The sequence below is a fragment of the Cucurbita maxima genome, unplaced genomic scaffold (genome assembly GCF_002738345.1).
Source record: "Cucurbita maxima cultivar Rimu unplaced genomic scaffold, Cmax_1.0 Cma_Scf00107, whole genome shotgun sequence".
Classification (NCBI taxonomy): Eukaryota; Viridiplantae; Streptophyta; class Magnoliopsida; order Cucurbitales; family Cucurbitaceae; genus Cucurbita; species Cucurbita maxima.
In genome coordinates this window covers 13,793-35,877 of record NW_019272123.1, presented here as the reverse complement: position 1 = coordinate 35,877, position 22,085 = coordinate 13,793, and the positions used below count along the sequence as shown (strand labels likewise).

General features: G+C 35.8%; 4 protein-coding genes and 1 long non-coding RNA gene across 7 annotated transcripts in view; 2 read left to right on the top strand and 3 right to left on the bottom strand.

Moving 5' to 3' along the window:
* The first annotated feature begins 311 nt into the window (after positions 1-311).
* LOC111473183 overlaps positions 312-22,085 on the top strand; it is a 24,443-nt gene continuing 2,669 nt past the window's right edge. The window contains exons 1-2 of the long non-coding RNA XR_002715588.1: positions 312-388; positions 9,315-9,320. This is a non-coding gene — a long non-coding RNA (uncharacterized LOC111473183). The remainder of the gene's footprint in view (positions 389-9,314; positions 9,321-22,085) is intronic.
* On the top strand, positions 1,476-3,431 carry LOC111473180 (60S ribosomal protein L14-2-like). Its single transcript, XM_023118736.1, has 5 exons — positions 1,476-1,625; positions 1,756-1,857; positions 2,495-2,624; positions 2,726-2,838; positions 3,048-3,431. Exons 1-5 carry the CDS (start codon positions 1,623-1,625, stop codon positions 3,099-3,101), a joined length of 402 nt encoding a protein of 133 aa, XP_022974504.1. The 5' UTR covers positions 1,476-1,622; the 3' UTR covers positions 3,102-3,431.
* LOC111473173 (casein kinase 1-like protein 10) lies at positions 7,838-13,385 on the bottom strand. The gene is made up of 15 exons (XM_023118728.1): positions 13,229-13,385; positions 12,699-13,032; positions 12,555-12,595; positions 11,936-12,005; positions 11,674-11,822; positions 11,501-11,596; positions 10,966-11,036; positions 10,414-10,475; positions 10,260-10,323; positions 10,089-10,173; positions 9,779-9,905; positions 9,584-9,657; positions 9,425-9,485; positions 8,524-8,660; positions 7,838-8,427 (listed from the first exon to the last, which is right to left on the bottom strand). The coding sequence occupies exons 2-15, from the start codon at positions 12,772-12,774 to the stop codon at positions 8,149-8,151; spliced, it is 1,392 nt and encodes a 463-aa protein (XP_022974496.1). The 5' UTR covers positions 12,775-13,032; positions 13,229-13,385; the 3' UTR covers positions 7,838-8,148.
* Positions 16,824-19,140, bottom strand: LOC111473181 (uncharacterized protein At4g14342). Of its 2 annotated transcripts, XM_023118737.1 has the most exons (4): positions 19,017-19,140; positions 18,153-18,238; positions 17,941-18,064; positions 16,824-17,223 (listed from the first exon to the last, which is right to left on the bottom strand). In XM_023118737.1, the coding sequence occupies exons 1-4, from the start codon at positions 19,020-19,022 to the stop codon at positions 17,176-17,178; spliced, it is 264 nt and encodes an 87-aa protein (XP_022974505.1). In that variant the 5' UTR covers positions 19,023-19,140; the 3' UTR covers positions 16,824-17,175. The 2 variants fall into 2 exon arrangements, with proteins under 2 accessions (XP_022974505.1, XP_022974506.1); XM_023118738.1 differs by lacking the exon at positions 19,017-19,140 and having other exon boundaries at positions 18,153-18,244.
* LOC111473174 (putative E3 ubiquitin-protein ligase XBAT35) overlaps positions 19,623-22,085 on the bottom strand; it is a 3,785-nt gene continuing 1,322 nt past the window's right edge. For both annotated transcript variants that reach the window (XM_023118729.1, XM_023118730.1), the window contains exons 6-10: positions 21,959-22,050; positions 21,676-21,757; positions 21,010-21,112; positions 20,570-20,655; positions 19,623-20,386 (exon numbers count right to left, since the gene is read on the bottom strand). In XM_023118729.1, the coding sequence (XP_022974497.1) occupies positions 19,787-20,386; positions 20,570-20,655; positions 21,010-21,112; positions 21,676-21,757; positions 21,959-22,050 (963 nt within the window). In that variant the 3' untranslated portion in view covers positions 19,623-19,786. The remainder of the gene's footprint in view (positions 20,387-20,569; positions 20,656-21,009; positions 21,113-21,675; positions 21,758-21,958; positions 22,051-22,085) is intronic.

Genomic DNA, 22,085 nt, shown 5'->3' with positions numbered 1-22,085 from the left:
AAATTTAAACAAGTTTTTGTGATGTTTTGATCCTTTAATTAAAACGAAGCGGTGTGATGCCCTTTCAAATGCTAATGCAATGTGATTTCTACCTGGTATTTTACTTGCAATGACTAAATGATACTCTCTTAGCCTATGAGTTCGGTTACAATCGCACTTTGATAGCAGTGGACTTGCGATTGTGAGACACTTATTTCCACCCACAAGTGAGTTAAGTCTATTCATTCTTGTAGTATGCTTCAGCCTTTAGCTCCAGTTTAAGAAGAAAGTGTTAGAAAATAGGTGCAAAGAGATTTCAAAAGAAGCAAAATTTGAGAAATTGAAATTGGTGTTATATGAGAATGTAAGCAAAAGGCAACAACAATGACTTATTGCATATAACTATCGGGTAGGGAGCATCATTTCCATAAATTTTAAGTGAGAGACACGTAAGATCTTAGACCTACAACGATCGATGAATGATTAAATTTGTGAAATCTACATATGCTAAGTGAAGATCTTTCTTAGTTGCTATCAAGTTGTGGAAGTGAAGCAAATATGTACTCCAAAAATGCTAAGTGAAGATCTTTCTTAGTTGCTATCAAGTTGTGGAAGTGAAGCAAATATGTACTCCAAAATGACACCGTCGATGCTTTGGCTCGACTCACCCTAGGACACTAGATCAAACTCTCTCTTCTCAAGATGAATGGGTGAAATGCATCCCCTAAATATGTTTTTATCGTTAGTCCTGATTTGTTTTTATGTATATTGCTTATTTTAGTTTAAAGTTTTTTTTTTCTATTTCTATCTCTAAATAAAATGAGAAAGTTCTGAAAAAAAAAGTTGAATATTTTGTGGATAAAGAAGTAATATCTTACACGATATATAAATACGGTTTCACTATCCAAATTTTTATACGTTCACTACTAAAACANTATGCTAAGTGAAGATCTTTCTTAGTTGCTATCAAGTTGTGGAAGTGAAGCAAATATGTACTCCAAAATGACACCGTCGATGCTTTGGCTCGACTCACCCTAGGACACTAGATCAAACTCTCTCTTCTTAAGATGAATGGGAGATGAATGGGTGAAATACATCCCCTAAATATGTTTTTATTGTTAGTCCTGATTTGTTTTTATGTATATTGCTTATTTTAGTTTAAAGTTTTTTTTTTCTATTTCTATCTCTAAATAAAATGAGAAAGTTCTGAAAAAAAAGTTGAATATTTTGTGGATAAAGAATTAATATCTTACACGATATATAAATACGGTTTCACTATCCAAATTTTTATACGTTCACTACTAAAACATAATATCTTACACGATATATAAATACGGTTTCACTATCCAAATTTTTATACGTTCACTACTAAAACAAGTCAGGTAAAAATAATTTAGTGTTTTAAATAATTTAAAATATATTATAATCCACTAATTATTTTTCAAAATATTTTTGATGATCTAACAATTTCATAAAGCACCGTGGGGGGCTGAATCGTAATTTTAAAGTTATGAACAGAACAGTCGGGTTTTCTCATCCAGAGGATTATTTGGATCTACATGGGAAGAAAAAACCCTAATTGCGACATCGTGTAATCTTCTCTCATCGCCTTGCCCATCTGTGGAAACCCTAACAGTCCGAAGATGGTAAGCATTCCCGTCCTTAGTTTCTTTCTGTCGAACTAAAAATCTACGGAGTATGATCGTATAATTTTCTTCCCTAGTTTTTGTCCTACGAGTTGTTTCTGAATGATGTGTTCTTTTATTGGTTCTTTAGCCGTTCAAGAGGTACGTTGAGATCGGGAGAGTCGCTCTCGTCAACTATGGCGAAGACTACGGAAAGCTTGTCGTCATTGTCGATGTTATTGACCAAAATAGAGTATGTTCTTTTTGCTATTACTTATGAATTTGGTCGATGATTAGTAGTTTTCAGCTTGAAGTTGTACCAATCCTCTTAGATTTTAGAAATCCACTGATAACTGAAGCTTTCTTTTCCCTACTATTTGTCTTGGAAGTGTCCTCATCAGTATAGATGCTCATTTCTCTGGAATTTAATGAAATAACCACCTCTTAGCTTCTTCAAGCTCTTCTATTTGAAGTGATATTGTTGAAGTAATTTATGGCATCTCTGATTTAACTTCAGGTTCATAGAGTTTCATTGTCATTGGTTAGCTCTTCTGTTACTGATCGTTAGTGTGGTTGAACATGCAAATTTTAGTTTATTAATAGGTTAGCTCTTCTGTTAGCTTGATCGTTAGGGATGTTTGAATAATTCAAATTTATGGTTCTGAGCTCACATTATTTTTTTCTCTTTCTAGTACTTCCCTTTAATCGGAAATATCAAATTTTTTTTGGTTGAAAAAGAGGATCTGGATGGAGTTATCATCTGTATCCACAGTTTTGTTTTGAACTTTGTATCTTTTGTTGTCATTTCCTGGTGTCTCGGTTTTAGTTTCTTTTAGATTTGATTAGTTTCTCACTCTATAATTTTTTTTTTTTGATGCTACCACATCCAGGCTTTGGTAGATGCTCCTGATATGGTCAGATCTCAAATGAACTTCAAGAGACTTTCTCTTACTGACATTAAAATTGACATTAAGAGAGTTCCTAGAAAGAAGGAACTCATTGAAGCTATGAAGGCTGCTGGTATACTTCTTAACTTAATTTTCACTTTCTGATACCCTCTCCACCGCACCTCACCTTTCATGTTTTTTGTTTTCTTTAACCTGTTGTTTTGATCATGTCAGACGTTCAGAAGAAGTGGGAGGATAGCTCTTGGGGAAGAAAACTACTCGTGAAGAAAAGAAGGGCATCACTTACTGATTTTGATAGGTTCAAATTAATGCTGGCTAAGATAAAGGTCAGTGATGTTGTGATGCAATCTGTAATTTGTACTTCCTCTTGTTTGTTTTTGACCTTTTTTATGCATTTGATATATTAAAGAGTTTGAAAGAAGTTTTGTTTTATTAATCATCGACACATGAAATGTTCTATTGTTTCTGTTGTGTACTGTCTGGATGTCAACTCAATGCTTATGGATCAGCATTATTATTTATTTTCTTTTTGCAGAGAGCTGGATTGGTGAGGCAAGAGCTTGCAAAGCTGAAAAAGAGTGAATCTTAGGAAGTGTATTTCTCTAGCGTCAAATTTTGTTACTAGTTGAAGTTATCAGTTTTGGATTTTTTTCACTTCTGTTTCTCAAGCCTCAGGAGTTCGGGGCTGTTCGGGGTTGTTTTGAGGTTTATGGAATTCTGGAGATCTAGTGTAGTGAGTTTTTACTTGATTTCTTCACAAGATGCCTACATCACTCCAATTAAGCATGTATCTGAATTTTATGTCTGGATTCCCTTGAGTGCCCAATTCATTGATGAAATATTAGATACTGCAGTTGTGCTGCAAATTACGATGATTTCAAGCATGGTTTCATGGCGAAGCCTGCTTCATTTGCTTTAACTCTTACTTATACCCTGTGTTACAAGTATATCGTTGCTAACCAATTCGTAGTGCAGTACCTAAACACTTCTATCTTCATTCTTCACCTTTATCAGAAGCTTTTCTATATCCTGATCGCTCTTGGCGGGTAGGACAAAACGCCACGAGCTTTGAGCAAACTCCACTTAAAAAACTTGATGGGTTTCTCTTCTTCCTCAACCTTGGGATCAAGTAGTCCCAAAGGTGTTGACCTCTGATGTTAATGTTGCTTCCCAAATATGGCTTTCAAGGGTATCTTCTGGGAATGGTGATTTTTCAGATATTCTTTCCTCGTGCAAATCGCTCCATATGGGGCTCATGGTAGTATGAAAAGTTGGGTGAAAAGCTTGGCGAAAAGCCAGGCGACAGTGTCGACGATGACGACGACAATGAAGGTGATAAACTACTCTTCCAAGTCCTTGTATTTCTCTTGTTATTTTCAGAGGTTGCAGACGTGATTCTTTTAAAGTCTGCCCTCTACTGCATGATTTCACCCTAGTTGAACCTATCATATCATTAGAAAAGCCTTAACTCTTATATAATATGTGCATCTCTGATTTGAATATAGTAATTGTACCCCCTTTCATCTATATGTTTAATGGTTCCAAGTTCTTAGATGATATATGAATCACTCATGAATTCAGCAGCTAACTTTTCTGTAGAATTGTTTCCACTGCTTCCACTCAATGCTATGCAAATACATGATGAAATTTACATGCCGATTGTGAAGGACGTCGAAAATTCTCGAATAAAATGGTCGACATCAAAGGATGCCTCAGCTATTGTTGTCATTGTTTTTTTCGTATATCAGGGCAGGGCTACATTGACAAGGATGTGATTTCTATACATGTAAAGTTCATTATATCTAGACTGAATAAAGAAATTTAATGGAAGCTTAATTACATTAATAATTGCTGAGTATTGGTAATACATTTAATCCATTTCCATTCTTATTGATAATATTTTTTATTAATATATTTTTTTTAAAGTACGAAAGCTCAAGTCCATTATATATTGTTCTTTATGTGCTTTTTTTTATGGGAGGTTTTAAAATGTTAAAGTTAATTGTTAATAGATATCGTTCTCTTCTTTTATGAAAGGTTTTAAAATGCTAGACAGAGGTTGTCATGTCCTTATAAGAATTGTTTCGTTCCCTCTTCAACCGGTGAGAATCTCACAATCACATTTAAAAATTATTTAAAAAAACGTCACACCTATATTGTCCTATGCTCACGACCGAATGAGAGTGATCAAATGAATTTTATTTTTTGATAGCTCAATCACAGTAACTTTAGAAACATCCCAAAACGACCCATGTTAGTCTATGGAAATAATATCCACTCTTAGAAACATTTTAGAAAGAACCCACGTTAAGTAACATTTTCGAGATTGTCTTAATGAGAAGCACGTCTTAATAAGAAGCACGTGAATGAAAATAAAACATCATGTAAAATTCATATCGATAATATAGATAAAATATTTATTCATAAAAGTAGTCTAAAATAGTATCTTAAAAAGGACCAATAGATGGTAAGAGTTTTTTCTTCTCGTTTTGTTCGTCCTTGTCTCATACGACAAAAGAATTAACCGTCATTTATTGTTGAAAACAATAAAAAACATAATATTTTAAACTTTATATATATAAAAATATTTAAAGTTAATAAAAACACAACTGAATTCATTAATAATAATAAACTTTTACTTACTTTTGTACGATGTTGCCTTGTATTAATTTGTTTGTATTGTAGATAATAAATAAATCAATCTTTTTAATATTTTTTTAATTTAAACAAATTTCAATTAAAAATGAAAAACTTTTATTAATGGAAAAAATCAAAGACCCAAAATTTTTTTTTAAAAAAAAACATAATATTCTTCAAAGGCTTAATGTCAAATCCAAGCCATCTGAACCATCAGAGCTACAATCATTCTCCTCAGTACGGTTGAGATCAATCACTTCTTGCCGTGGCTGCCGCTGCTCCGCCGCCGACCGGGCACCGGTCGTCCTTGCACCACCATTATTCCATTGATTTTGGTTCCCCTGCCACCTCTGCCCCGCTGCAGCCTCGTTAATACCGTTGGCGATTGTAGTCCGACTAGACGGCGGAGGTTGGGCCAACAACGGATGAAGCGGTAGTAAGTGAGCCATGTCGATGGTGGGGCTGGGGTAGCTTCTAAGAGACGACGGCTGCCGCGGCGGTGGCATCGTCAAACAATTGTTAAGCGTAATTTGGGGTTCTCGAGAAGCAGAGGCTTGTCCGTGGAAATAATCGGTCCATACCGGCGGCCGCTGAGAGCTTGCCGAAGAAGGAACCAAGCGGCTACCATAAGAAGCGAGATCATTCTGCAAGAAATGGTAATTGTAATGGTGATTTAGAGCTTCAGAGCCAAAAATCACTTGACCACAGAGCCCACAAGGGGCACCAAAAATTGTGCTTTTCCGGCGAGGCGGCCGGCCGGAAGTCTCGCCGGAGGCCGATAACATCTCTTCTAATGATGGATTCCAACCAGATTTTTCATAGGGGGAAGAACTCCATGGGAAAGCCAGAGAAGGTGAGAAGGCTGTGAGGAAAAACAGAGCAAACAGAGCAAACAGAGGAGCTTGAAGGAAGAAGGCGGCCATGGCGGAAATGGGCAAAACAGAGATGATATTGAATTTGGAGTTGCTGAGAGGTTCAATTTATAGAGGTGAAAAAGGTGAAATTTAATGCACATTTGAAAGAGAGGTAACCTACTAAATGGCTTCGCTTTAGGACACACTCATCCTACCAAAGATGGCCACTTTTTGTTTCATCTATGCTTTAGCTTTGAGTCCATTACCCTTATTTGAATATACGTCTCTTTAACCGTCTTTGTCTTCGAGTGATATAGTCAACTTGAATCGAGTTTAACTTGTTACAATATCTATCTTCGACTGATAAGTTAGGCGTTCCATTCACTCCACATTAGCAAATTTATCTATAGTCTAAATTAAGCTCGGGTTGCTTAATCTTGTTTTATAAATTAATAACCGTTTTCGTTACATAAATATTCTGTTATTGTTTCACTTTTGATTGAGTTTGGTTAGTTTAAAATGGGTTTATTTGTGATTAGTTCAATGTTAGTCCGTAAGGTTCGTGACGGATGTCTATTTCCCTCGAGGTAGATGGAGATTATCTATTTTAGGGTTTATCTTATGGTTGTCTCTGCACCCCTATCTCCTTTATCATTTAGTGGTTATTTAGGAGCCTTAGCTAATGATTCGGGTTGTTTCCCTCTCGACGATGAAACTTATCCCCCATCATCTCACTAGCCGACCTTGCCCCCTATTATTTTGAGATCATATCTAGTCTTTAGAGTTTGACTTGATTTGGTACCCCTCTAACCGCCCGCACTGAAACAATGCTTTATCCCTAGATGTCTAGTCAACTGTTGCGCTTCAACGCATTTAGAGGAGAACCATCTAGCTCTGGGTTAGAGTGGCAATTCATTCCTAACCAAAACTCATTCGCTGATTCTTCATCCGTCAATTTGAACCTCTAAGACAAGAGTTTGATGCTTTAAACTTTTGAGCAGACAGATTTGGTGAAACTGGAGGGAAATTCTATAAAAGCAACTCATTAAATGTTTTTTTTAGTTCCTTTACTTTCAATAAAGTCTAAAGTTGACCCTACCATTAGTTTATAGTTAATTTTTGTTTTGAAAAATAGTCTTTTTAGCATTCCTTCTATACGATTTGGAAATATAATCCCGTGTCTTGTTACATAAAAATTATTATTATTTAACCCATTTTATTAAAAATTAACTTCAATTAGGGACTCGAATAATATCTAGTGGAGAACTCAATTTTTGCATATTTTTCATGAAGAATCTTCACCTGGAAAATTTTACGAAAACTAAGAATTCAAAGTAAAAATTCACAATACAAGGGTCAAAATTCAAATTTAAACTTTTTTTTTTTTTTTTAAGCAGAAACTATATTAAACATTATATTACATTTTCCTTATGAAATATAATCGAATTTATTACAATATTATACATTATTCTAATAGAAATTATATTAGAAAATAAAGAGTGTCATAAAAAAAATGAAGAAAAATTCTCTATAAGGAATCTCCACTCCAATTCTCGACAAAGTAAATAAAAAATATCCCAGAAATGGAGAATGAAATAGAAAATCGACGTGAATGAAAAGGTCAACCCGCCTCATAAACATCTTTAAACAAGAGTACTCAATTCATCGAAATAAATTCATAGAATAAAATATGAAAAGAAGAATCATAAAAGGATCCATAAAAATCTATATATATATAATTCTCTTCCCAACAAGCAACCATAATGCTTAATCTTAGCATTAGATTTGCATACTTACTGTAAAAATAAATGAATAGAGGAAAGCAAAAAGGATGTTGGAGTAACTGTCTCAAATGTATTATTAACAGCTTCCTAGAACGAAACAAGAACAAGCACCATTGTAATCAAGAAAATCCATGGAGGTTTTGCTTCCAACAGTGTTTTCTTCGGAGCAAATTTCATTAGATTTTGTAACGTGTGGATGAACCGAGCCAACCGTTGATCGATACACATATACAAGGTTCAAATGATATAACATACATACCGTAGGAGCTGGGAGCATTTTACAGAAGAAGATACATAGGGTGTTGTTATGTTTTGACCATTTACACCGTCACTAGTTATACCCAGATTGATCTGTTTTCTTTCATTTCCTCTTCCCAGTTCCAATAGACAACATCTCGAAGCTCCGGAGTGTATCATCACGACCACCTTTTGTAGTTGACGAACGGGTAAAGTTTGTTGTTTTGGACTCGAAACCAGGTTGAACTCTTTGGCCTGATAGGCGACTACTTGTTGACACCAGCCGACTTGATCGGATTTCACTAGGCTCCCCAGAGGAGCTTGGTCGACTGCTCGATAAAACAGGCCTCTTCGAGATGCTTCCATTCCTATAACTACTGCGGACCCTTTCTGAATCAACTTGCTGTAATGAAAGAAAACGTTTCAACTTGGTTAAAGTAGAGAAAACAGCATAGTATACGCTCAGAAAGAGTGAGCAAAACTCAAGTTGGAGCAGTACCACGTCCTTGGAAGATGGTACATCATCAGATGATCTGTGTTTGGAATGATCACCGTGCAAACCATGCCCACTGGCGTTCCTTCTTGCGAATGCCTCAGCTCCACCAGAGAATCTATTGTCTCGAATATCTTGGCCCACTAAATCACATAGTAAACAATATATCAACTTTGTAGCATAAATTGGCTAGGAATGTCTAACATGAAAAGAGAGCTCTCAAACCCCAATGCTCCCAAATTTTTTTTACAACAAAACCAAGTATATATCATAGCAGTTGAAAGAGAAGAATAGTTCTCAAACTGATGCTTGCAGCAACTAGCAGCAATGGACTAATACAAAACGATCGGAAATCAAGGATAACCGAAATAATGCTGAATTCTCTCTCTCTCTCTCACCTTATCCTATTGTACACAAACTTGTCCTCTTTGGGCTTTCCCTAGTCTTAGAGAGGTTTTCACACTCTTATAAGGAATGTTTTGTTCCTCTCTCCAACCGATCTGGGATCTCACAATCCCCACCCCCTTGGGGGCCCAGCGTGCTCGCTAGCACACGGCCCGGTGTCTAACTATGATACCATTTGTAACAGTTCAAATCGCGAGCAGATATTATCTTTTTTGGGCTTTCTCAAGGCTTTAAAACGTGTCTACTAGGGAGAGGTTTCCACACTCTTATAAAGAATGTTTCGTTCCCCTTTCCAACCGATGTGGGATCTTACACAACCAAAATCATATCCCTTGTATGCATGCAGATCATTAATCGAAAACATGATACAACCAAGCCAAGTGAAAATGAAGTGTGACGTAAGAAACCATCTCTCCAAGGCATAGATTAGCCAAGGAGGCAATATTCAGCCAATTTCAGCAGTTTATAGTTTACCCTATTCTTCTTGAGAAAGGGAACCGACCTGGATGCTTTTCCACTCTTTCAGCAGATGGTCCGGGGCTGAGACCTGGTTTTCCACTAGGCTGTAGGGAAGCAACAATGAAAAATTATATTAGAAGCAAAACAACTTTATTTTCCATCATTGGGCAACGATAAGCATCCATGCAATTTAAATACAGACTCGTGATTTTGAATTGGAGCCAATCTGCGGATATTTCAATATAGTCCAGTCAAATACATAGTCAAATTGATATCCTGCAAACAATGACCAGTGTGATGCCGTTAATTAGACCCTAGATGTAGTAAGAGGATTTCAACATGTAACCTGTGTGTATCAATAGTACAAGGACAAGAGAAATCAACAATTCAATCAAACCTTCGCGGATGAAAAGGTCTCGGAATAATCTCTTCAGATACGAATAGTCAGGTTTGTCTTCAAACCTCAGTGATCGACAATAGTGGAAGTAGGATGTAAATTCTGAGGGAAATGACTTGCAGAGAACCTAGAAACATGTTACTATGTCAAGTACGTCCATGAAAACACTTCAAGCAAATTCAATTATAATTTATAAGAGAAACTGGCATATGGCAAGCACACTGGTCCATACAATCACCTGTCCTCACCGTATGTCACTTTGTCACATTTATATTTTTGTAAACGTTAATGTGCGAGCGAGTAATAATACCTCTACTGGAGTAAGCATCTTCTTTTCACTGATCTTGTCATATTTTTGCTTTTTAGTCCCTGCCTTCAGCCCTTGCCAAGGAAGGCTGAGATAAAGATTCATGAACTTGGTCAAAATCTGATGTCAAACAGATATGAGTAGGAAAAGCAAGCATCAAGTAATGTGTGGAACCTTCCCCTTAGAAAATACATGAGCACATAGCCCAGTGATTCTAAATCATCCCTCCTGCTTTGTTCTGCAATCAAATCAAGTAGTTTTCTATAAAGAATCTGGCTGACAGAAAAAAGAAGTATAAAAAAGACAACGAAGAAGAAGATTGCCTCACCAACTCCAAGATGAGTATTGACACTTGCATAGCGAGCTGTTCCGGTGAGATTCTTATTTTCTCTGTCACAGAAGCAAGAGAACCCACCAAGGTTAATTTAGAAAAATAAGAATGAAGATCAGCTAAAAACTTCACCACAAAATAAGAGGAAAAGATTATCTCATAGATGCAAAATTAGATCAAAAGAGGAGCATTCAGATCCTACTCAAGTGCTAAGAAATACCCAAAAGAACAAGGATTCCCAGCTCATGAAAGACTTGTTTGAACGATCAAGTCACTTTATCACTATATTCATCATTGAATTTTATGACAATGAGATGTTACCATGGAGTTGAAGGATAGAATAAGGTTTATAAGGCATTTGAACTGATAAACTATTTGCTGACATATGGCTACCTACTCTACCATGGTTGTTCATAGCTAGGCACATTCAGTGAACTGAAAACTGAAGTTTCATGACTCAATAAGTAGTTAGGAGTGTCACGATTAGTCAAGGGAAATGCAGATAAAAGACATGCCAGAGTCACAAAAAGGTAATAGATGATAAGTTACCTGTATGGTATATGCTTGTGTGTCTGAAGATCTCTGTACTTTTTTGCAAGACCATAGTCAATGATGTATACCTGTTCACAAAAGCATGGTGATTTGATAAGGTATAAGCCAAAGATACTAACTTTCCAATCAGCTACCCCATTCCCCTATAAAACTGATATGGCACATTATTATAAAAGTAAGTTCAGAAACATATGAAGTTTTTCATGACAACTAGAAAAACATTCTAACACGCAAGAACTTAAATTGAAGTCATTTTCTTTCTTGTCTCTTCATTATGACCTTGAGACAGCAGAAACTACTAACTTCATGTGGGATCCAGACCTAGCTCGGTCACCGACATGGAATAAACTTAAGTACCAACAAACGCGTAAAGTACAAATAAGAAATGAGATTCTAAATGGTATCATTAACATTCTCAAATATTAAAATTCCCACCAACTCCCACAGTTGAGCGGCTTCAATGTTATGGTAACAAAAAAAAGAATAACTCCAGAGATGTATGATAAAATACAAAATGTTCAACACATAATACCTGGTTAGCCTTTCGCCCCAAGCCCATTAGAAAATTGTCTGGCTTTATGTCACGATGAAGGAAACCACGTGAATGCATATATTCAACTCTATTTAACTACAGGGGAGAGATAAAAGAATGAGCACTGCAAAAATAATCAGTAAGATACTACTTAAAAGTATCGGCAAACTAACCAACTGATCTGCAAGCATCAAAACCGACTTCAAGGACAGTTTCCGATTACAGTAGTTGAACAAGTCTTCTAGGCTTGGCCCAAGAAGATCGATAACCATGACATTGTAATCACCCTCAACTCCAAACCATTTGAGATGGGGGACACCAGCTACATACATAAACAAAGAATATTAAGAGAAAAAACCTACATCTATTGGACATAAGTTCTAAGAGAGTATAATTAACATCACTCGGAGTAAATGAACTATAAATAAAACCTACTTCCTCCTTGAAGAAGCATGTATAATTTTGACTCATAGTGAAGCTGAGGGTGCTTGGTTTTTGAAGATTCCTGAGGAAACAAGAATATCATGAATGAATCACCAAAATCTAGAATTTTATCAATGTACAATATAAATCAAATGGTGGATACGGTTATCATTAAACGCCATAAACGACTCAAGTAACGGAGCAGAGTAAATTAAAGCATCAGAATTCAGAAAGACAGCAAGATTTTACTGTCTTTTCTTCCCTCTTCCCCACTCTTGGCTTAAACGGTAAGAGAAAAGAAATATATATCTAATAAGTCTTGATAGAAATGTCTAATAGAGAAGAAATTCGATAAGCAACCAAAACTAATGGCTTTCATCCAATTCTTAACTATTGGAGACAACAACACCCAAAATGCCAATGTGGTTATTAAAGTTTCCAGCGATACTGCCCAACTTGGTGATCACAACAAAAGTTCTAAAAAGACAAAAATCAAAACTCAGACATCAGAGGACGATCTTTGTTAAAGGAAAAAGTTCATTTCTAATCTTGATGGAAATATTTCACAATTGGTTAGATCGCGATATCAGCACAAAGGAGAAATGGAAACACAATCGAATTACCCACTTACCAGCTTGACAGCCACTTCCTCTCCCGTTTGCACATTGGTACCTGAATAAACCAAACGAAACACCATCAATGTCGGCCATGTTTTTCATACACAAGCACGTGAATTACAGGACCAATCGAATAACAAAGCACATGAGTTGCATACCCAAATAAAGCTCGCCAAATGATCCGCTTCCGATCTTCCTCCCAAGCTTAAACTTCCCACCTACAATATGCTCCATCACCTAATTTACTAATCCACCAAACTCGCCTTTATATACGAATCAGCTCAGAACTTAGCCCATCATAAGGAAAAATGGCACAAAAATGCTTCCCCGCCGGACAATCCCGTTCCCAATCCAGGTACCGCCTCGATTAATCTCGGGATTCAAATCATCAAATACAACCTCTGATCCACACCTTGGAATCCAATGGAAATGATCGAAAATTCCATTAAATCCACAAATCAGGCACAAAAGCTCACAAAATACATTCCTTCCCTACACATAGAAATTGAAGAACAAAAATGGGGAAACATCAAAAACGGAATGAAAACGCATGTAAGAGAAATGCAATTACATCTGGAAAAAGGGAATTGGAGATGAAAAGGAGATGGTGGTAGATAATTTGGCGGAGAGGACATGAATAAATTGATAATAACAAGAATGGTAAAGATTTTAACGTCGGAATATATACCGGGAAGGGATTTTCGGATCTGAGTTTCGGACAAGGATCAAGTTTCTTCGGGGATTAGAGAGGAGGAAGAGGAGATTATTTGGTGGAATTTGACGGAGTGAAGAAAAGGAAGCGAGAAAATGAAGGAAAATGGATGACAAAAAAGCTTCGGATGATTCATTCTTCTTCTTAAAAGCACTGTTTATGTTTTTATTTATTATTTTAATCTAACTGCCAATCTGCTGTCCTTGAGCCTATTTTTCTCCGCTACACTCCCCTAGCTTTATCGAATTATAATTTGACGCGTGTAAATTATGATTTTCCCTTTTTTTTAAAAAAAATTTGTAAGATAGATTTATATGCCTGTAATACTTTTTTTTATTATATATATTCAACGTTAGAAAAAAATTTGTAAGATAGATTTATATGCCTGTAATACTTTTTTTTATTATATATATTCAACGTTAGCCTTCTTGATTGATAGAAGAAGGGATCAAAATTTTTTATTTTATTTTATTTTTAAATGTATTTATAAAATAATAATAATAATATAAAAATATATTTTTCATCTCTAAATTTTATATTTAATTTTTATTTAGCGCTAATTTTAAAAGATTACATTTTTATCGTATTTTTTAAAATGCATATATACGTCGAGAATGAATTAATTAATATTGGATAGAAAAAGTATATGGTTTTAATATTTGAAAGAAAAATAAGAAAGAGTCAATTCAGCATATTAACAAATACAGTTGGACTTAAATATAATTATTAGGTGGTGGGGTAATTCAATTTAAATAATTACCGGATCATCACACTATTTGTTTTAAATAAAATTAAGTCTTTGACTTCATCTTTATTTTTTTGTCCTTTTAAAAAAAGATTAATTAAAAACATGTCGTGACATAATATGAATTGATATTGAAAAAAATAAGAAACTTCCCAAAACATTCAATTTTATTTTACCTTTTGACTTTGACTTTTACTAACGTTTTAAAATTACTATTGAAAAATTAAAATTTAGATCAATCTCTCCGGAATCCAAATTTTTATTCTAAGTCATCCCGCATATACTTTTATTCTGATAAAAAAATATATATATATATTGAAAATATAATACATTTTTTAAACCTGCTATAGGATATAATTAAGTAGCTAATCAATATTTAAAGTTTGTTTATTAATGGCCCAAAACTCCTATCGGTGCTGTAGTGAAACTGATTGCAAAAGAGGAGAAATCGGCCACATTAAAATTACCATCTGGGGAGGTCCGTTTGATATCCAAAAATTGGAGTAAACCAAAAAAGTTTGGGTAGACCCGGATCTACATGTTGGCTAGGTAAGCGTCCTGTAGTAAGAAGAGTAGTTATGAACCCTATAGACCATCCCATGGGAGTGGTGAAGGGAAGGCCCCAATTGGTAGGAAAAAAAAACCTGCAACACCTTGGAGTTATCCTGCACTTGGAAGAAGTAGAAAAAGGAATAAACAAAAATTAATTCTAACTCCCGGATGATTAAAAAAAGAAAGTAAAAAGTCTCGAAACAATGATTCTATTAGGAAATGAAATTATCGAAAATTTGAGTAACTAACCAAACTGCTAAATCTATAATTTGTAAAATCGAGAGGCAAATGATTAGATTTAAATACAAGTCAAAATCTATGTGACATGTGAGATTGCTTTCTATAATTTAGGAGAAACAAATTTGGACACTAAATATAAATTTCATCTCTAAAGTTGAAAGTACAAAAATTTACTCTATAAGCCAAACACCAAATATTATGAAAGGTTTGAAGCTAAAAAAAACAAAAAAGTAGCATATGAGGAGATGACGATGGAGTCAAAGACAGCATGTGAAAGGTAAGGGCCCGGCGAGGGTTGGTCCCTCCCTCGCAGCAGAATCCAAAGAGATGTCACACACCTATCATAAACATTTCGACAAAAACAGAAAAAGCATTCTCATTTTTCACTACAGAGAATAAATGCGAGAACAGAAAAAACAAAATGGAAAGTTTGGTACCAATCATGGAGGAAGATGACGGTAGAGCTTGCTTTAACCACACACTTAGCAACTTCTTAACTTAAAATCGAGCAATTATCTCATTAACAGTTTAATTATATGTTAGAATCTTTAAAATCACATTAATATCTTATTAGTCGACTATGAAAAAAAGTATTCCACATCAGTTGAAAATGAAAACGAAGCATTCTTTATAAGGGGGTGGAAATCTCACCTCAATAAATGCATTTTAAAATCGTGATGCTGACGACGATACATAAGAAGTTAAAGCAGACAATATCTACTAGTGGTGAGCTTGGACAGTTACACATCTAACAACCTACAAGGTAGAAAAACAGCATCCAAAAGTTAAACTATGTGTATCTTAAAAGATTACGAAAGATTCCATTCACAAGGAAATGCTTAACTGTTACTACTAACCACCCGGTCATATAAGATTTTTTATCGAGTTTAAGAGTGTATTTTGTATAAGAATCATGATAGACATGAAATTCGAATAAGAAGAGTGATATACATGCTGATTCACAAAGATAAAATTATGAGTTGTGAGTCTGAGTGGCATACATCATCGAGTATAGATTTATAGCTGGAGGCTAAAAGGTTGTCTAGAATAAATAGCAAGTGTAAACTAAGCAAAAGTAAGGTACGTACTACTATGTTCGACTTGGAAGGAACATGCCCTGTCAGAGTTGAGTTGATGCAGTTCTATGTTAACATGACAGCATGTGAAAACGCCCCACGTAGCCATGCCGACAAAATCTGCTCAAATTTGTGGTTCACACTCTTTTAAGTTTACTAGTGGATTAACAGTCCAAAACATTCTAGCAACTTGCATAGTCAGTGCAGAAAGCAGAACTCCCCCTCTTTTTAATGTCATTATCGAAAATAAGGTTGTAAAAACCTGATTTAGCTCAATTTTATAGGTCAATGATCAAATACTTATGTAAAGTGTCAAAATTAGGATGAACTAGATGCGCTCCCACATTAAATGAATCGAAAACAAGTCAACTATTGGGAGCCTACAAGGTTCTATTAACCATTAACATGGAGTTATTGCAAATTCCTGACATGATAAATATGAAGAGTCTCAAAAGAAATCGAACAGCGTACCTTTGTCAGACTGAAAGCATGTGTGCTTGCATTTTCCACAACATGAACCGAAGCTTTAGTTAGTGAAGAGACAAATAAAACGTTGAAACCCATAGGACATTTAATGATGTATCGAAATGGCAAGGACCAATACTGGACCCACATGTCCCCTTATTGACTCTTCCTTCAGTTGGACCTGCTTTCCACTTTGTATAATCACACCAGAGAACTGATTGGCAAGAGTCTGGAATTAGGAGAGGCACCCTCCAGCCAACCCAAAATCTTCCCCAAAGTTAAGTTGGAGGCAGTTCCATGAAGGTCCTCCTTTCATTCTACACCATGCTGAACAAGAAACATTATCAAGTCAAGCACCTAATAAACATCCACCTGTATTAATTAGCATGCGACGCATCACATAGTTTTGATGCGGTCCGGTAACAAGTAGTCTCAGTAGGTACACAATAACTCCAGAAACTGAGTAACTGACTGATAATAGTTACAAACTGAATGGACCAAATCCAGCATCAATAGCTGTCAAATTAAATTCGTGGTCTTGTCAAGGAAACAATCAATTCATTGATTAAGCCAAATTATACATCTAAAGATGGGAACGTTCCACACACTATGATTGAGATAGAACTTTTTCTTGAAATAAAAGGGAGAATAACAAGGTACAGTGCAGTCTTGTAGATTAGTTGGAAACTGATTCTTAATCAGACAAGAGCATTACAAGAGAAAATAGTTCACATTTCCCATTCATTGCTTCTGAACAGACACAGAGTCAGCTCGCGAAAGGATAAGTTCGTTAACCCCATGAAGATCCAGAGTACTAAAATCTCTTGTCACAACCTAATACGATTTCAATCATCTTCTCTTTCTGGAGGAAGGCCGCAAGGTAATAGCATTTTCTGCAAAGAAACGAAAACAAAAAACAACAAACAAAAAAGTAAGGTTAATAGTTACCATTCTGTATCTAATTAAGTTGTAAATGAAATGAAGGGGCAGCTATGATGAAATTTTCCATCCCTCGTTTAGAAAGAAAGTCAGTAACATGATTGGCACAACCCTACACTTCAAAGTTGGTATGAAAAATTCGTTATTGGCAACTCATAGCGTGTAAAATCAAATTTTCCATTCCTCATTAAGAAAGAAAGTTAGTTACATGGTTGGCACAACCCCGCATATCAAATTTGGTATGTTCAATTTATTAATGATAACTAAAAGCATGCAGAATGAAAAACTTGCACTATTGTTTAAGTGACCCAGTAATCATATTACAATGACTTGAAACTCAGAAAGCACATTATAAGGGTGGTGCACAAATGAAGGTAATATAGAACAAGTATAATGAATGTATCAGAAAACCTCAGAAATGGTTGGCACTAAAAAAGAAAAGAAAATCAAAACTGCCTACTGATGATAAAATTTATTGGAGGGCTTGGGGAAGGAGTGAACATTTTAGGAAAGGTTTAACAAAATGGATTGGAGCCCATCTTTTTCTCTCTTTTTTTCTCTTAGTTCTTTTCCAATTCTCACTTTTTTCTTTTGGGTGGGGGGTTAATGTTATGAAGAGAAGGCGTGACAGGGAAAAGATAAATAAACACAAGTAAAGGCAATGTACCAACCTGCATAAAGTTGTAGCGTTCCCTTCCAATGGATTCATTTTCTGCTATAGCGAAGTAAGCTAGAATGGGATAGTGTCCAACATATGATGCATAGCTATCACGCTGAATGTTTACAGCCCATTCACTGTACGCAAAGCGATATGAAATGAGGATTACAAACTACTATGCGAAGTAATATAAGATCAAAGCTCCAAAGGAATAGGAAAACTAACAATCTGTTTAAGTCAGCATGCCCAGTTCCCACATATTTAGCCTGAAGGTGCTCAAGCTGGGAATTGATGTTGAATCTATCACTGGCCTGCATTGAAGATCAGAAACCAACATTAGCTCCATCTGAGGAAACCTCAAGCAAAGACAGTAAGCCACAATCAGACCTTAGATTTCAAATACGGACAACTGATTCAGAGGTTTGATTTCCACTCATGACACTTATAACATCCGAATAAAATGGGAAAATAAATAAATAAATGGCCCCAATACGGCATCCTTTCCTTGGAATGAAAGGAATCAAAGGCATTTTAGTGGAAAAGAGCATGCTTCTCCGTAGTCTATCGAGCTATATATCTTGATGTAAATTATCTTCACTATTTCAATTCTATAATTATTCTACCCTTTTATCCAATTAGAAAGGTTTCTTGACACTAACTCGGATGTGGGCTGCTTCCTTTTGGTAAATTTCATACATCAATGAAATTGTTTCCTAGAAATATATACATAGGATATTTCCCGTTCTTGATAGTTCATTTTAAGCAGAGCTAATTTTCACAAATGCATCAGAGTAAAATAACCCAGATTCATACGACAACTAGAAGTAAATAAACATAAACGCTAAATGAATTGAAAAATAAAGCTAAATGGAGGTAGTAATTCCGCGAAGCAACGGTATCAAATTCCTTATCTCCCACGATATCAGAAATATCACAAAAAAAAAACCTCCGATCAACTAAACAGTTCTAGGGTTTTGGAATTACTGCTGTAATGAATGAAAAAAAAAACAAACAAACAAACAAACCAAATTCGAGAATACATGAGCGAAGAACACAGAAGAATAAGAGGACTATATTAGCAGTGCTCACCTGCATGTTCGATTCGGGGGAGATTCGACAGAAACGACGAAGCAGAGAAAAGGCGCGAGTTAAAGATCTGGCCCTGGCGCGGTCCAAATGAACGATTTCTTCTTTCCCCTAAAAATATATTGTTTTTTTTCCTTCTAAATCACAAAAAATATATTTATTTATTTATTTACCTTTTTTTTATATTATTTTTTACGCCCTATAAATACCCATCTCATTTTCTAAAATTCTAAATTCTCTCCAATTTCCTCCAATTATTTCAAATTTCTTTCTTAAATTAGGACTTTTAGATTCTAATTTATCTTCGTCTCTTCATTAAGTTTGAGTGTTGGGATATTGTTTATCAAGTTAATTATCGTATTAAAATCTTGTTTTCTTTTTTTAATAATTGTTATTATTGTTGGATTATATTAAAGTGATTGTTCGAGAGTGGTAGTTTACTTACTTAATGTTTGTGCTAAGAAGAAAGAGTTTAGATTCGAAGCGGGTCCCTTTTTTCTTGACCTTTACGAGTTGAGTAAAAAAAAAAAAAAATCATCGTGGGTTCCTTTAAGGTTCTCACACTAAGATGACAAAGCATATGTTCAAGAGCGTATGCTCAAGTCGGGGGTATTGATAATGATAAGTTATATTCAAAATGCATTTACATTACCAATATTGTGTCCACACAATCAGATAGAACACAATGAGTATATATGTAGCAAGAATATATAATAAACAGGAACTGTACATTAAATAGTTTAATCACAGTATAATTAGACGTTCTGGATTATTCATACAGCATACAATCGGACGACCTGGTCGATTTTGGCGCGACAAACTGGGCAGCCCCATTTCTTGGATTTGATTTCAGTCAAACAATTCATGCACCCAGCCATATGTCCACAGGGAATGCAGGCTCCTTCAATGGGAGCATCCAAACATATAACACATGATGAAGAACTCGCTTCCTCTTTCCCTTCGCCCGGTCTTAAGTCAATCGGACTTGAGTCGATCGATGGATAGTGAATTGCACCATCATCCAGAATATCATTTGCCACCGGTGGAGCTGAAGGTACTGAATCTGACGGGATGGTGCTAGTCTGGATTTCGGGATGTTCGTTTGAGTTGCTGCTCTGGCCAGCTTCATGCACTTCGGAATCATTCGTGCCTAATTTCGTCGAATGTGTTGTTGGTGCAACTGGACCTGTATGGCTGCTAGAGGCACTTGCTTTAGAACTTGGACTGGGATCTGGAAAGGGTGGTCTCCCCTGGGTAGATGATTGTATGGAAGCGTTAATGGCCATGTCTAGCTCCACATCTTCTGTGTCTGGCGGTGCAGTTGCGGATGCACCCGAGCCCTGGTTACCATTCATAAATGCAGGGTGCATCACCTGAACGATTCCAGAAATTTCCAGATTATTGCAATTGTACTCGCCTATCTACTACAAAGTGAAGAAGGAGAACAACAAATTGACCCTAAATTAATCTCTAGCTATCTTGACCATGTGCCAAGACCAGAAGAGAATGGACATAGTAAAGAAAAGAGACGAAGAAAACGTCGATGGACGTGTTACCGTAGGAATTCCTTTGCATGCATTGCAAAACCACAGAAGTTGTTCTTTGTCATTTTCATTCCCGGATGCGAGTTTCAAGCGAGTTTCTGAAAAAAATAATGATAATAATTATAACGAGTTCAAAACAAGAAGCGAACATTAAGTCAAGAACGGAGTTCCTTGGTTGAGAAGAAAATTAAATTAGTCCTTTCTCGGGCGTAGGCGAGTATTATTGGAGGCAGAGACAGAGAAGGTAGAAGATCAGAGTCATCAGACCAATAAAGAGATCTTTGAATTATACAAATACAATGTTTAGACCCTGTAGCTCACAAATCGAACATGCCCCTTTTCTGCGATCGCTTTGTCAGAATTGTGCTTGGCTATTTAAGCAAAGGAAATTATAGAACTATGAAAGGAATGCATCTTTCAGTGCCAAAGTGGTCGAGATAGTCATGACTTACTCGCCGCGTTATCCACAATCATAACTGATGGATCAGAATGCTGTGACTTCGTCTCCTCCAAACTGGCTCTCCACAGTGGAACAACAATACGCGGTTGAGCGTCCTATCAGTTACAGAGAAGGATTACACAACAAAATAATAACATAAGATACCTGCAGCAGTTTTAGAAAGAAATGGACAATACCAAAAGGTTGCCAAGAACAAGAGCCAACAGAAAATATAAAGACATGTGTCAGTAAACTAATTGGATCACATCCACTTCCACCTGGTAAGAATCTACTGCATAGTAAATGCTATAAAGAACTGGGGACTTTAAATAGGACAAGTACCGCTGCTTACAGATGAAACAAAGGAAAGCTAAGATTTTCGAAATAAGTTGCACACTAGCATGATTGATAAGCTATGGTGGTTCCAAGGGGCACAATACGTTTCGATGCAATTTGAAAGCCAGAGAAGTGACAGGACAAAATATAGCCTGCAACATCAAAAAATAACATATACGACTGACGTGATAATACATTTTTTTCGACCCTAGCACTATCATCGTTAGATGTTTAGACACTCTTGATTGGGATGGAGTGAAGGGGAAATTTTTCGTTATTAAAACCTTTTAAGTAATATTAAACATCGTGATCTGCAGAATAGTAGCAATATCATGTGCTGTACCTGTAAAGTTGGGTATATAGCAAGCTCCAGCTTTAAAGGCCTTGCAAGATTTCTTGCTCCACATGGTAAAATAACAGCCCAACTGGAATTGGAATTACATCAATCACAAGCATATAATTTGACAAGACAAATATACTCAGAGTTCGAATACAAATATAAGTTATCGTCAATCGCCAAGTCGTTAAGTCATGTTACTTTCACAACTTACTGCACGGTATTTGATTGACATAGAACTACGAATAGAAGAAACTTAAATTCAGAATTATGGTAATAAAGTACATACACTCTCCTTGAGACCAATTGAGGAGCCAGTACTTCCAAAAATCCTGGTCCATGAAACTCCCGCAACCAACCCGAGAACAAACAAATATGACTCTACAAAAAAAAAAAAAAAAAAAAAAAAAAAAAAA